Here is a 14,689-nt window from a genome sequence, read left to right as displayed (position 1 = left end):
CTCTGAGTGAAAAGAAAATTGTATGATGCACATGCATGAACTGCAATGCTACATGGTAGGGAGACATGGGTCCTGAACATGAAGGGCATGTGAAGACTAGAGAAGCTGGTAGGCTCTAATGGATGTGCAATGTCAGTGTATATGTGCAACAGAGCACTAGTGTATTGAGAGAAAAGTTAGGCATAAGAGGAATTATATGCAGTATGCATGAAAGAAGACTGTGCTGGTTTGGTCATGTGCTATAGATGGATGAGGACAGCTGCATAAACAAGTGCCAATCACTCAAAATGGAGGGAAGTTGTAGAAGAGGGAGACCCCAAAAAACATGGGACAAAGTATTGAAGGCCTATCTCAAAACATGGGGCCTTATGAAGAAGTTGGCAAAGGCCAAGATATATGACACATTGCTGTACTCAAAAAAATCTGCCCACCACAACAGAACTGATATTCTAAAATCAAGGTACCACAGAAAAAGCACTGATGCTGGTACCACATAAAAAGCACCCTATATACTCTGTAAAGTGGTTAGCATTAAGAAGGGTATCCAGTCACAGAAACCATGCCAGAAGAGACATCTCTTAATTGCTTTATCTACCCTGGTACTGTCAACTCGGATAGCTGGTCCCTCTGTTGGGTCGACATACGGCAGACTCTCTTTCTCCCATTCATTCTCTTTATTAAGCAATCTATCGTAGTGGCATCTCCAGACCTCTTTCTTTGCAGCCTCATTTAGTGCAAGCGTACCATCATCCATGTGAACACATTTCTCTCCTACGACATCACTATTCTCTCTCCTACACTGTCTTGCAACACGAAATACCTCGAGTCTTTGGTCCTCACAGCGCAGAACATTGGCAAATCTTTTCTCATCTGCTTCCCCTCTGGCTAAATAAACCTGTCGCCTAGCTTCCCTTCTGGCAGATTGGTACAATTCCCTGCTACCACCGTTCTTCCAGTCCTTCCAAGCCTGTTTCTTTTGTCTAATAGCCCCGTCTACCTCCTTGTTCCACCACCACGTTACTCTGGGTCGGGAGGGGACTTTACACCAGCCACAGATCTGGTCGGTGGCTCTCAACAGGTTGTCCCGCAGAAATCTCCAATTGTCTTCTACATTGTATGATGCTATATCCCCTTCTATTTCGTCAAATACTTCAAGTAACTTGTCTCTAAGTCTCTGTCCATTTGCAGGGTCTTTAAGCTTCCATACCCTTCTCCTCCAAGCCGGTCTACTTCTGGGCACCCATATTGCCTTGATCTCGAAGTCGCTAACTACTAATCTGTGTTGGGGTGTACATTCTTCGCCAGGGAGGGTTTTGGCATTTATAAGCCTCCCTCTTTCTCTATTTCTGGCGAGGATGTAATCGATTTGGCTAGAGTGTCTGCCGGATCGGTAGGTGACTAGGTGACAGGCAGGTTTCCTGAAGTTGGTATTGCAAACCATAAGATCGGTTGCATCACAGAACTCCAGCAGTCTGGTTCCCTCCTCGTTGCGGGAACCGAAGCCATAGCCTACATGTATGCCATGGAAGCCTCCAGCACAACGTCCGACATGACCATTGAAGTCACCAGCCACAAAGAGAAGGTCCCTGTCCCTTGTCGATGAGGTAGTTTGCAAGAGGGTGTCATAGAATTGGTCTTTCAGACCATCCGGTAGCCCCGGTTGAAGGGCATTACATTTTCTTCAAAATCACTAATTTGTAACAAGATTGGGAGATTTACATAGAAAAAGTACTTCAAGAATTAAAGAGTTAGCCCAATTATGTTTAGATTCTCAGGCAGACTGGAATTACACATTCAGTGATAAGGTCATTTCTCTGCAGCATCCGAAAATCTTTACTTCAGAACAAATGTTATACAAATAGATAAATCTGAAAAAGTTGAATTAGTCAATAAGTGATAAATTCTTATTCTGAAATACATTTTTCAGGTGGAGAATTAATTGTATTTTCACTCTCTGATAATAAGCTAAATTAAATGTAGCTACTGTAAATATATTCCAAAAAATTTATAACAAAATGATTAAAATATCAAATACATGTTTGCTTAACTAATTTAAATAACAAACTCAGATTTACCTCGGCTGAATAACAACGGACTGGAATTCCAAAGGCTCTTGCAAGTCCAAAGTCAGCAAGTTTCAGCTCTCCATTCTGAATTTCAAAATGAAATTTATAAAAATTTCAACTAGACAGACAATACAATTATGGTCATATTTTAATTATAAAAAATGTATAATTCTCTATTATATATTACATAAAATCTTTATATCTATATGATATATAAATAAATATGTACATTATATATCTGTGATTATAGTCACAAACACGTAACTAATAATTATATTTTGTAATTATAAATGAGTAATGCACTATAAATAATTTGAGTGAACCAATACTACTGAAAAATAACACACTTTCAATTTAATGTTGCAAAGTTTAGAAAGTTAGTTTCAGAACATTAAACAGTAAAACTGGTTAAAACATGGATATGTCAAAACAATGACTTAGCGTGTGTTATGTGTTAGGAAACAAAGGGGTGATTCAACTAGGTTCATTAGTGATCTAACTCTTCAACTGAAGTAACTGGAGTTGTACATACTCTTATGAAAGAGATGAAAAGAAAACATAATTAACAGACTGGATAATGAACTACATGAACTATTGGCATACAACATGACAGTTATTGCACATACTCTACAAACAGAATTAACAGATACATAGAAGGATTGATTTTACAAGTCGCTGCCTCAAATATAGAATATCATAACTAAGTAGTTATTGTATCATGTAATAGTGTACTAATCAAAAGGTCACACTTTGATCAATATACATGCAAAGTTACCATAATCTGCATAACAATGACATCACTGTTGTGTTGAACATGCTCATCTATAATTTCTTGTAAGTAACCTTCACTAGTTGTTTATCATTGGTTAACGTTGTCAGCAATGTAAATAGACTACAGTAATGAAGTATTTTAAGGTGCTTATATGTGATTAACATGTTTAAATTAGGTATAAACAATTTGAGAGCAACAATGACCATAGTCTTGTTATTTTGGGAGGGCCATTACACTAATAACTAGCTGGACCCGTGAAAAAATCACAGAAAACATAAAAAATGTAAGCATCTGTAAACAATGTACTGGTGCCATGAGAAATGTTTGTATATTATGGCTGTTTGTCTTTATGTTTTAAGTTCAAATTCTGCCGAAGTCAACTTTGCCTTTCGTCCTTTCAGGGGTCAATAAATTAAGTACCAGTTGTGTACTGGGGTTGAGCTAATCAACTAGCTCCCTCCCCACAAACATTTCAGGCCTAGAAAAGTATATTATGACAGTTACAAAATATAGAATGTAATGTAACACCAATGACTATATAATCCAACCAATATATCTCAGTTACACAAACGTAAACGGAATTACTATTTAACCTTAGAATACATCGTACATATTCAAAGAACCTTCTTGGTTTAATGGTACAGAACGTTTTTCTGGCATTCTTTTAATCTTTTACTTGTTTCAGTCATCTGATGGTAGCCATGCTGGAGCACCACCTTTTAGTCAAAGAAATTGACCTCTGTAAGCCTGGTGCTTATTCTATCAGTCTCTTCTGCTGAACAGCTAAATTACAGGGATGCAAACGCACCAACATCAGTTAAGCAATGGTGGGGGGGGGGGGGCAACCACAGACACAAACACATACATACATACATATGATGGGCTTGGAGGTAGTGATGATGCTGCCTGGTATGATTTTGTGGTTTGCTGGTATGCCGAGATAGATCCAGCTGGCCCCTAACTGGTTCCCCAATCTTAAAGGTGTAATGCAGATGTGTAATGATGACACATCAACAAATGAGGCAGAAATTCTAACTTAAAAAATATAGAAAGAAAAAGACAACGTTGTATTCCGAAACCAAAAGATGTTTTTTAGCTGAGGTGTAATTTTATAATGAAAACAAATTCTCTCTCTCTCTCTCTCTTCCTACTTGTTGCTTTGCCACTGACTGGAATTGTCTTAGTTGTGTCTTCAACCTCTTTCTCAGTTTTTCTCTTGCTATTAAAACAATAAATGTCCAAAATGATTCAATGTTTCAATTGAAAAACATATACGAATGTATTGGACAGTTTTTGTTTAGGATACGGTATCCAATATTTGCTGTGGTTGAAAACACAAAACAAACACCATCTTCCTTTGAGTCACCACTCACTTCTCCTCTCATATATATATATATATATATGAATATATCTTGAGTTGTAGCTGTAATTCAAAGGGGCCAGCCTTGTCCTATTCTGTGTGAGGCTAAATCTCCCTGAGAACTACGTTAATGTTATACATGTCTGTGGAGTACTCAGCCACTTGTGAGTTAATTTTATCCTCGTGTGGTAATGAAAAGTGAAACTGACATCCAATATTTGCTGTGTGTATGTATCTATGTATGAACTTTTCTTTGAATTTATGTATCTATTGTCTCTCTCAGTTTCTCTCTCTTTCTTTCACTTACTTTGTGTCCCGCTTCTTTCCCGCTTTTGATTTAACAATGTGTATATGTATCTATGTATCTACTTCTCTTGCGATGGACGTCGTAACCACTCAGTGTCTCTTTCACTCTCTCTCTCTCTCTCACTCACTCTCTTTCTTTCCCTCTTACATCTTCTCTGAAACATTTAAAAAGACAAAACAAACACTGTCACCACTCACTGTCTCTTTCACTCTCTCTTTCACTCTCTCTCTCTCTCTCTATCTTACTTCTTCTCTCTTGCTTTGCCACTTTTTTGAAGTGTGACGCACACAACAAGTATGTACAAAAACCAAAAGTTAGCGTATTAATATTATTGAGAATAATACAAGCACTGGTTCAATATCACTTCTTTAGTGTTGGTTAAAGTCCTTTCATCACACTTGGTGACCTCATCAGTGACATGCTCTCTCTCTCTCTCTCTTCAAGGTCAGCTTCGAAGATTTTGACAAACAAACAACTAACCAATTAATTGTTTAACAAGCACATCAAACAAATGAATAATTAGTTGGTTAGCTATTTAATTGATTGACTAACAATAAAGAAGTGATACTGAACCAATACATATGTTTATTATTATTGGTATAATGACTCTCCCAAGACTCAATAAGATTTGTTTCAACAGATGAATTCACAAATCAAATACAAAAACAAAATGATCATAGTCTCAACACTAAACTAGGTAAGCATACAAAACATTATGCAAGAGATAGATTCAGTTAATGATAAAAGGTTTACAAAACTAAACTAATAGCTATTGGACATACTGTTTCTTTTAGAGTAGCAAAAGTCATATATATGATATTTGAATTTTCAAGATAATCATACCTTATTGATGAGCAAATTTTGAGGTTTTAAGTCCCGATGCAAAACATTATTACTGTGGCAGAATGCTAGACCCCGCAATAATTGGTACATGAAGGACTGAAAAAATAAACCAAGTTAAAAACATATTAATATAAATAACTTAAAGTAGGTGAATTAGATTTTCTTATATGATTCTTTAAATATTGAAACAATTTTATATTTCTTAAATGTACAATTAGCAAACAGTAACACTTATCACCTTCAGGAAATCAGTATAATCATTATGAAAACTGATTTAGATAATCAAACATCAGATAGTTAAATCAATACTTTCAAAAATTAAAGTTTCTCACTATCATTTGACAAATGACAATTTTACATTCTGTCTTTGAAATTCAAAAGATATCTCCATTTCTGTGACATAATCAAAGAATAATCTAAAAACAATACAAATGTTGCATGAGCAAATAAATACCAATTATAACAGCATAGATAAGGGAATATTGAAACTAGATTTCACAGAAAATAACAGCAAGAAAGTTACACAAAAGTAACCAACAGAATGCAGTATTATCTTTAATGGAACAGCTAATTGATCAAGGCAATCAACAGCTCAGTAGCTTACCTCACAAAACAAATCCTCTGATGCTTCAAGTAACCAGACTGCTCAGGTTTCTGTTAGTTCTACACTAACTACTCTACACAAAAAATGCGCTGCACCACTGACCTACCTGAGATAGCTAAGCAGATCACTGAAATCCTTTTTTCTGTACTTTAAAACACTGAGTGATCCACACACAACTGTGTGTTGTAGCAAATTACTGAACAGGTAAATTATTAACCTATTACCTTCATTTTCAACAACTCAAAAGCAACCATCTCTTTTATCACCTTGATTTTCTTTCTCTACTTACAGTTAACTACTTCAGTTTTCATTAAGTTAAACCAACTGGAAATGTGCTTTCCTACACATCACAAAACTTAAGTGAAATCAATGTTACTGACCTCGCCATCAACAAGGCCTTCATCCACTACACATAAAGATCACTTAGCAAAGCCAGATTTTGCATTGGATGGTTTTAACAAAACCATCACAAATCTCTTAACACTTTAGCATTTAAACTGGCCATACCAAGCGAAAATATTCTACTTGTCTGATGTTCAAAGTGGCCAAATCTAGCCTTTTATACCTTCTCTACAATGTCATTTTAAAAATATACAATCACATCATTGGAATCTGGAAGGTATGAGATAATGCACAATTAATTCAAAATAATATGAATAAATAAGCATTACATCTGGCAGAGAAATCTGAATGCTAAAGGGTTAAATGTCGATCTATAGTCTATCAACACTGAGGTGCCTCACTTTTATACTTCTATATATTAACAATCTTCTATTTCTAACAATAAACATCTAAAACAGTGTTTCCCAAACTTTTTGCACCAAACTGCAATATTGCCCACCTATCAGCTAAAAAATGCTCCATCATCCACCTATGTAAAAAAACCTGACACCCCCAACACTAAATCCTCGAGGAGAACCACACTTGTATCATTTAACACACACTATATCGTAGACTTGTTGCCCAGTTAGTTTTGTTTGGACTAAATATGCAGTTGTTTACAAATCCCTTATTGTGTGTTTAGTTTTGCCATTAGTGTGAATAAAATTCTAATGTTAACTCTATATTATGCTGACAGATTAACTTCGGTAAACTTGTGCTTTCTTTTACACTGATTTTTATTTTCCCCAAATGAACCATTGATCAGAACTACCAATGCAAAAATAATTAATGATTGTATTATATAGGAAAAGAATACAACTTTTTAATGAGAACCATGTGTCTGGTGCAATGCAGCTAGTGCAGACACATGCGGTTTCAAACTTATCGATTTTTGCTGCGAGTCTCCTCATTATGTCACATCCAGTCCAATTCTTTTATGGGAAAGTAAAGTTCCAACATGGCTAAAACCAGATTCAACCAGGTATGCAGTAGGGAAGGCAAGCAAAAGTAATTTCAGATGTTTCCACAGATTTGGGTAGGAATTCAATATGCTTCGATGGTACCACAAACCTTCTATGCCATAGTGGCGATATCGCATTGTGGTGTCATTGTCATTTTGTAATTCTATCAATTCCTCCTGAACATCATCCTTGCAGTCGACTGCATCGACCTCAAACGGGTTGCTATACCAATTTGGAATATTCAGCGCAATAACATCTTGAAATTGCTCCAATATGTCATCATGCAATAATTGTAAATAGTTGCAATATGTAGTTAAATCCTCATCAGCCAATTCATCTTTCAAAGAATCAAGTTGTGGAAACTGATGGAATTGACATTTAGAAATGTTAGTTTTATACAACACCAATTTTGACATGAAGGTAGTGATGAATGATTTACAATCAACGAGAGTTTTTCTGGTTCCTTATAATAACCTATTCAAATCATTTAATTTTGTGAATATATCACAAACAAAAAATAATATCACACCTTGCAGCCATCAATGAAGTGGATAGCTGAGTAGCTTCAAAGAAAGATATGATTATATGAAACAGTTCAACAAACCGTAAAACACAGTTTCCTTTTGACAACCACCGCACTTCGGTATGGTGTAAAAGTTTAGTACAGCCCTCATCATTTCTCAGACAGAGTTGATGGAAAATTTGATCAGACAAGGAACTGGACTTCAATTTATTCAGTCTTGATAACTAACTGTAGTGTACATTCAATCTACCGTTCGTATTTTTCGCCACTAAATGCTGCTAGTGTGCCAAGCAATGAACAGTTAGTATCTGGTGGGAAATTTCACACATTAAGAGAGATGAAAAACTTCTGTATCTTCCTATCATCAAAAGGGCTCCATCAGATGCACAGGCAAGAATAGTACTGAGTGGGATATTATGTTCAAAAAGGAAAGACTTGAGAGTGTGAAAAATAGTTGCACCTTTTGAATCAAGTGGCAATTTCTCTGTGAACAGCATTTCCTCACAAGATTGAAAGTCTTCGCTGAAATACCGAACATGGCCAAAAAGGAAGCTAGAGTGGGGGTAGCAGGAGAATGTATCATATAGCTAAAAGGAAAGCTAAGAGACAGGTATATATAGCCAAGAGAGTAGCAGAAAAGAAGAAGTTTGCCAATGTTCAGCAACGTGAGGACCAAAGAACTGAAGTATTTCAGATTGCAAGACAGTATGTGAGAGAAAACCATGATGTCATAGGATAGAAATGTGTCCACATGGATGATGGTGCCTTTGCGTTTAATGATTCTGCAAAGAAAGAAGCTTAAAGATGCCATTATGAAAGACTGCTGAATGTAGAGAATAAAAGGGAGGAAAGGCTGCCAGAGGTCAACCCAATTAAGGGACCAGCTACCCAAATCAACAGTACCCTGGTAGAAAAAGCAATTAAGGATATGAAGACAGGGAAAGTACCTGGCCCATCAGGAATCATCGCTGAGATGCTTAAAATATCAGGCGGTGTGGGTTATGGTCTTGTCACCCGCATCGTAAATCAGGTAGTTCGTGAAGGAGTCAAACCCATTGACTGGTGTAGCAGCATCATAGTCAACCGCTACAAGGGTAAAGGTGATGCTTTAGATAGAAATAACTATAGGGGTATCAAATTATTGGATCAGGTGATGAAAGTTACAGAGAGTGTCATAGCCCAACTAATTAGGGAGAGAGTTAGCCCAGATGAGACGCAGTTTGGTTTTGTGCCAGGCAGAAGCACCACTGATGCTATATTTCTGGTAAAGCAACTGCAGGAGAAATATCTAGCCAAAGATAAATCTCTATACTTGGGTTTTGTTGACTTGGAGAAAGCCTCTGACAGGGTGCCCTTGTCCCTTATCTGGTGGTCAATGCAGAAACTGGGGATAGATGATTAGTTGGTAAGAGCTGTACAAGCCCTGTACAGGGATGCTGTCAGTGAGGTGAGGGTTGGTAACGAGTATAGAGAAGAATTTTGAGTAGAAGTAGGGGTTCATCAAGGATCAATCCTCAGCCCCTCTTATTCATTATAGTCCTCCAGGCAATAACAGAGGAATTCAAGACAGGCTGCCCCTGGGAGCTCCTCTATGCTGATGAACTTGCCCTAATAGCTGAGTCATTGCCAGAACTAGAGACAAAGTTTAGAGTGTAGAAGCAAGTTCTAGAATCGAAGGGCCTTAGGGTTAATCTCGCAAAAACCAAAGTCTTAATAAGTAGGAAGGCGGTCAAGCCACAATCCCCTTCAAGTAGATGGCCCTGCTTGATCTGTAGAAAAGATGTGGGTAGAAACTCCATACTATGTACCTAGTATAAGCTATGGACACATAAAAGGTGCAGCAATATCAAAGGAAGGTTAACAGGGAAAATACTTTTTGTGTGAGGCAGACACCCATGGGCAATAAACACTGAAGATGTACAGAAAACAGCTGCATGAGGAAGTACCACTCCCTAACTGTGGAAGGAACCTATGGAAGAGGTAGACCCAGGAAGACATGGGATGAGGTGGTGAAGCATGACCTTCAAACATTGGGCCTCACAGAGATAATGATAGGAGACTGAGACCTTTGGAGATATGCAGTGATTGAGAACACCTGGCAACTAAAGTGAGATCACAGCCACTCATATTTGGCCCAGTTAAAAGTACTCCTGATGCATCATGTGATATATGTTTGAGAAGACCTGTAAAGTAAAACCAATATCATAGCTGTGGCCAGTGCCCCTTGACTGGCTCCTGTGCCAGTGGCACATAAAAAGCACCATCTGAACGTGGCTGGTGCCAGTACACCCTGACTGGCTCCTGTGCCAGTGGAACATAAAAAGCACCATCTGAACGTGGCTGGTGCCAGTACACCCTGACTGGCTCTTGTGCCAGTGGAACATAAAAAGCACCCACTACACTCTTGTAGTTGGTGTTAGGAAGGGCATCCAGCTGTAGAAACATTGCCAGATCAGTTTGGAGCCTGATGCAGCTGCTGGCTCTCCAGACTTCAGTTAAACTGTCCAACCCATGTCAGCATCGAAAATGGACGTTAAATGGTGATGATGATGATGATACCATCATCAAACACTGATTGTCCACAACAGTTGACTCATCCAGTTGTATAGAAAATTCAGAATGCTGGAGGATATTAATGAGCTGATGTTTGACATCATTGGCCAGTTAATTGATACGCCGAGAAATCATATTATTACCAAGTGGGATCTTCTTCATAATATTATCATTTTTGTTTGTGCATAACGGTTGACAAAACCTCTTCAATAACCAGGTGAAGTAATATTTCTCCAATTGTGTGAAACTTCCCAGACTTAGCAACAAGCAATGCAATGTTGTACGATGCAATCACCCCATCAGTCTCCTACTTACTACTTTCCTGGAGTAGCATGTTGAATGTTTGTGTTTGCTTTTTGAAAGAGGTGCTCAGTTGCAAAGAGTATGATAATGGCTTGTCCTTCTTGTCAGAATGCTTTGCATCAAAATGATACTTTAAGCGTAAAGATTTCATGGCTTTGTTGGTCAATGTTTGATGGCAAAGAAGGCACATTGGTAATTGACAGTTCTGAGGAGAGGGAATAAATCCAAACGATAAATAATCACTGCTGTGTTGTGGACCAATTTTCTTGACTGGAGGCATCAGTAAAGTGAAAATTTGAAAACGAATTTCTATGGATGGTGTCAGGAAGGTAGTGCTATTCCCAAAGAGAAGTCAATAGAGAAGTGTCAGATGACACGTCTTTACTGGAGCAAATATGGATCTAGTTTGTTTGGCTGCCAGCATTTCAAAAATTAAAGTTTATCGAAAATTTTAGAATTTGGCACGTTAATATACCTTTCCAAGCTAAATTGCTGGAGTTATTAAACTTTTTCCAGAAAAATGTTTTTACAAAGTTTTAGAGGTTTAATATTTTATCATTTTCACCCAGTCAAGAAATGTAATTTCAAATCTGTCATTTTGTGTGTGACTGCACATTTTGTCAACATCCTGAAAATAGCACTTATGTTTTGATATGAAACTGTAGAATTACACTTGACTTATAACCCCTCATAATTTTTTTATTTTTTGGAGTTTTCAGAAAATTTTTGCAAATCTGTATTCTACATGTGGGACTTCATATGATTATGAAAAAAAAAAAAAAATTGTGGTGGAGTCTAAGCCTATTTGGCTGCTATTTTTAGCACACATGACAACCATCTCAATGACTGTGTGACAAAAATATTCAATGGATAAACAAGTCCACTTTTTTAATACAAAGGGATGTCTCATGCAAGTAGTCAAATCGATAAAAGTGCATCCTTATTCTAGGGATGCTTAGATATAAGCAAATGTAGATTTAATTTCTAAAAATTCTTTGTCACCCACAAAATGTTCACACTGCCTACCAAGATCTCAAATTGCCCACCACTTTCCAGAAATTCACCCATCACCCACCTCTAAGTTGAAATCGTCAACCAGTGGGTGATATCACCCACTTTGGGAAGCTATGGTCTAAACAGATAGTACTGCCTGCCTCTCCTTACCCTTCTGCAAATGGTCATTATCCACACATGAAATAGATACCTCAATCAGATTTTAAAAATGAGGGTGTCAGCAAGTGATCATGTAGAAACTACATGAAACATCCTGCATATTAGAGGTGGTAATATTATACACTCAAATATCCCAAACCACATTTAAAAAACTCCTCTTACTAGATGACAAAGATACTTTCCCTAATCTGCTTCAATCACTAGCCCATATTCTGCTTCTTCTGGTTATTTTTGCTACTATAGTGGTTTCTGCTCCTCTAAACAAGCAACCTACATACCATCTCTTCTCAAGCCCACTTTGTATAGCTACTTTATTTCAAGTAATTTCAAGTAAAATTTTGCAGTTCATTGAAATATCCATATTTGCAAAGCCATCAAGTAATACATAGAAAAACATATTTAGAGACAATAACAATACCTCACAAAATAAATTATGAAAAGGTTGTTAGCAGATTTATCTAACATAAAAAAAAAAGAAAATAAACAAAGCAAATATTAATTCACTAAATAGGTTAGTGTAGGTTCATTTCAACTTTTTGGAATAAAAAAGAAAAGAAATAAAGCTATACCTTCAGAATATATATATATCTGCCTTTTGGTATTGTTCTTTTTTTTAGGTGCCCACTCAGAGATACCCTTTTGACCCTTCTATCCTTGACCCAGTGGAATGTCGAAGACATAATAGCTGAGCAGAGTGAAGGTTGTACTTCAGTACTTGACTAGTACTTTATTTCATTGACTCCAGAAGGATGATAGGCAAAGTTGTCCTCTGTAGGATTTGAACTTAGGACATAAAGACCCGTTCAACAATGCAATCATGCAATGGTAGCTGAGACTACTTCCCTAAAGATACAAAAAAATGCCAATGATACATTTGAACTAATAATCTTTGGCCAGTGATCCAGTACTTTAATTATTCATTCATTTAACAAATATTTTTAAAAAATTAAGTACTCTAAAATATAAACTCTATATTCATTATTTCATTAGTTTTTCATAGCTGACTTAGTAGAATTTAATGAAGAGCAACCAAAACTTTTCTTGATACTGAAAGCAGAAAACAGTTTCTTGGAACAAATATAGAAGGTAATTCAATAAGAATGGGAAATTTCTCCCTTTCATTTCTTAGCAAACCTTATTTTCCTCTCTGCCTCTTACACTAAAAACAACCGCAAGATGATAGCAGCAGTCGTCACCAGTCAAATTTCACATGTGTTTGTTAAACAATGTTCGAAATCTGAATGCAACACAATAAACTGATGGAAACATGCTGTGGCAAGATGAAAGATTGGAAACTAATCTGAAATCATCCTGATGTGTTATATAGCATAGGAAAAATGATCATAGATCCCACATTTGCACCCGAAAAGAACAAAAGAGAGATTCATGTAGTTTGTAGAAAAAACAGTAATTGTATCAACATGAAGGACTAACAAACAAGGCAAATATGCACTGGAAAAGAAAAAAAAATCATAAATGGGAAAAATAAAATAAGACCTTTGAAAGACACCCAGAATGAAATCTTACACGTGTAAAAGACTTTCTATCTATCTATCTATCAATCAAACTCTTCTCCTCCACTGTTAAAAGTAGATGAAATAGAAAATACCGATTGTACTCTGTATAATATTAATGGTAATCTCTATTGCAAGTAACTTACAGGTTTTTAATCCCCCTCCTCTCACAGCTTTTCTCTACACTATTTTAAAATAAAAAGAAAAGTAGAGTCGATCGTTTATATAGTTCCTAAATGCTTAGATGACCATGTAGTTTTATTTCAAGTTACACTGCATTGATAATTTCCAAAAATATCTGCATCTACTTGCAAAAAAAACCCAAATAAGAATGAATTATATAGAAACATAGAATAAGTATATAAAAAAAATCTCTCTCTCTCTCAGCGATTTTCTCCCCTTGAAGAAAATTTCTCCTTCACTTTTATTTCTTTGCAAACCCTATTTTTTTCTCTGTCTCTTACACTAAAAACAACTGCAAGATGAGAGCAGCAGTCGTCACCATTCAAATATATATATATATTTCTTTCATTCATATCTCCCTTCTTCTTTTTCTGTCTTGTTGAAAGAATGTTAGGGGTTGCTGTTTCAGCAGTTGATTTCTGGTTATATTTCTGGTTTTCTAAAATGAAAGATTGCTTTAATTTTTCAATTATCTAATCTTTTATACATTTATTATTTTTTTCTTTTAGTCAATTTATCTTTTCATGTTCAAATAAAAGATATAATATTATAAAACTAAATAAATTGTTGGTGAATATCATTTTACCTTGACTGTATCTAAATCAATTTCTCCATTGCAACTGTCAAAATATTTCTTTAAATCTTGATCACAGTATTCAAAGACAAGTGTCAACTTTTTCTCACTGTGTAGCACATCATGAAGACTATAAGGAAAACAATTAAAAACTTCATTTAAAAGTAGTACAAAAAGAAGTAATATTTATGCCCACTTAAACAAGGATGCTCAGTCAGAACAATCTTTACTACAGTAGATACCACGAGAGAAACTCCCACATTAGTTTTTGGTGCAAAATGCACTCTCACTTATATTGCTAGTGAGGAGATAAACCCCTACCACCTTCAGTGCCATATCAGATTGTGTTATTTTGACCTTCCTTGGTCTTGTCAATGATGGATGCTTGACCAGTAGAGATAGCAGCAACTCATCTTCCCACTAGCTATATATAGAAAAACACTGCCAGAACAGGTGCCAATGATTTATTTACTGACAAAAGGAGTCAGACATCACCAATAACTTATTGACAGAAGTTGAAGAAATTTGGAACATTTATGCTCAACATAAATGTCTGAAAAAATGAAGAGGG

General features: G+C 36.2%; 1 protein-coding gene across 2 annotated transcripts in view; it reads right to left on the bottom strand.

The window, feature by feature from the left end:
* Positions 1 to 14,689, bottom strand: part of LOC106880362 (cyclin-dependent kinase 5) — an 80,882-nt gene that overhangs the window by 21,529 nt on the left and 44,664 nt on the right. For both annotated transcript variants that reach the window (XM_014930247.3, XM_014930248.3), the window contains exons 4-6: positions 14,131 to 14,248; positions 5,349 to 5,444; positions 2,076 to 2,150 (exon numbers count right to left, since the gene is read on the bottom strand). In XM_014930247.3, coding sequence (XP_014785733.1) covers positions 2,076 to 2,150; positions 5,349 to 5,444; positions 14,131 to 14,248 — 289 coding nt within the window. The remainder of the gene's footprint in view (positions 1 to 2,075; positions 2,151 to 5,348; positions 5,445 to 14,130; positions 14,249 to 14,689) is intronic.

The sequence above is a fragment of the Octopus bimaculoides genome, chromosome 9 (assembly GCF_046866305.1).
Source record: "Octopus bimaculoides isolate indiv1 chromosome 9, ASM4686630v1, whole genome shotgun sequence".
NCBI classification, from domain to species: domain Eukaryota; kingdom Metazoa; phylum Mollusca; class Cephalopoda; order Octopoda; family Octopodidae; genus Octopus; species Octopus bimaculoides.
The sequence above is the reverse complement of the archived record's forward strand: the minus strand, read 5'-3'. Positions and strand labels throughout refer to the sequence as shown.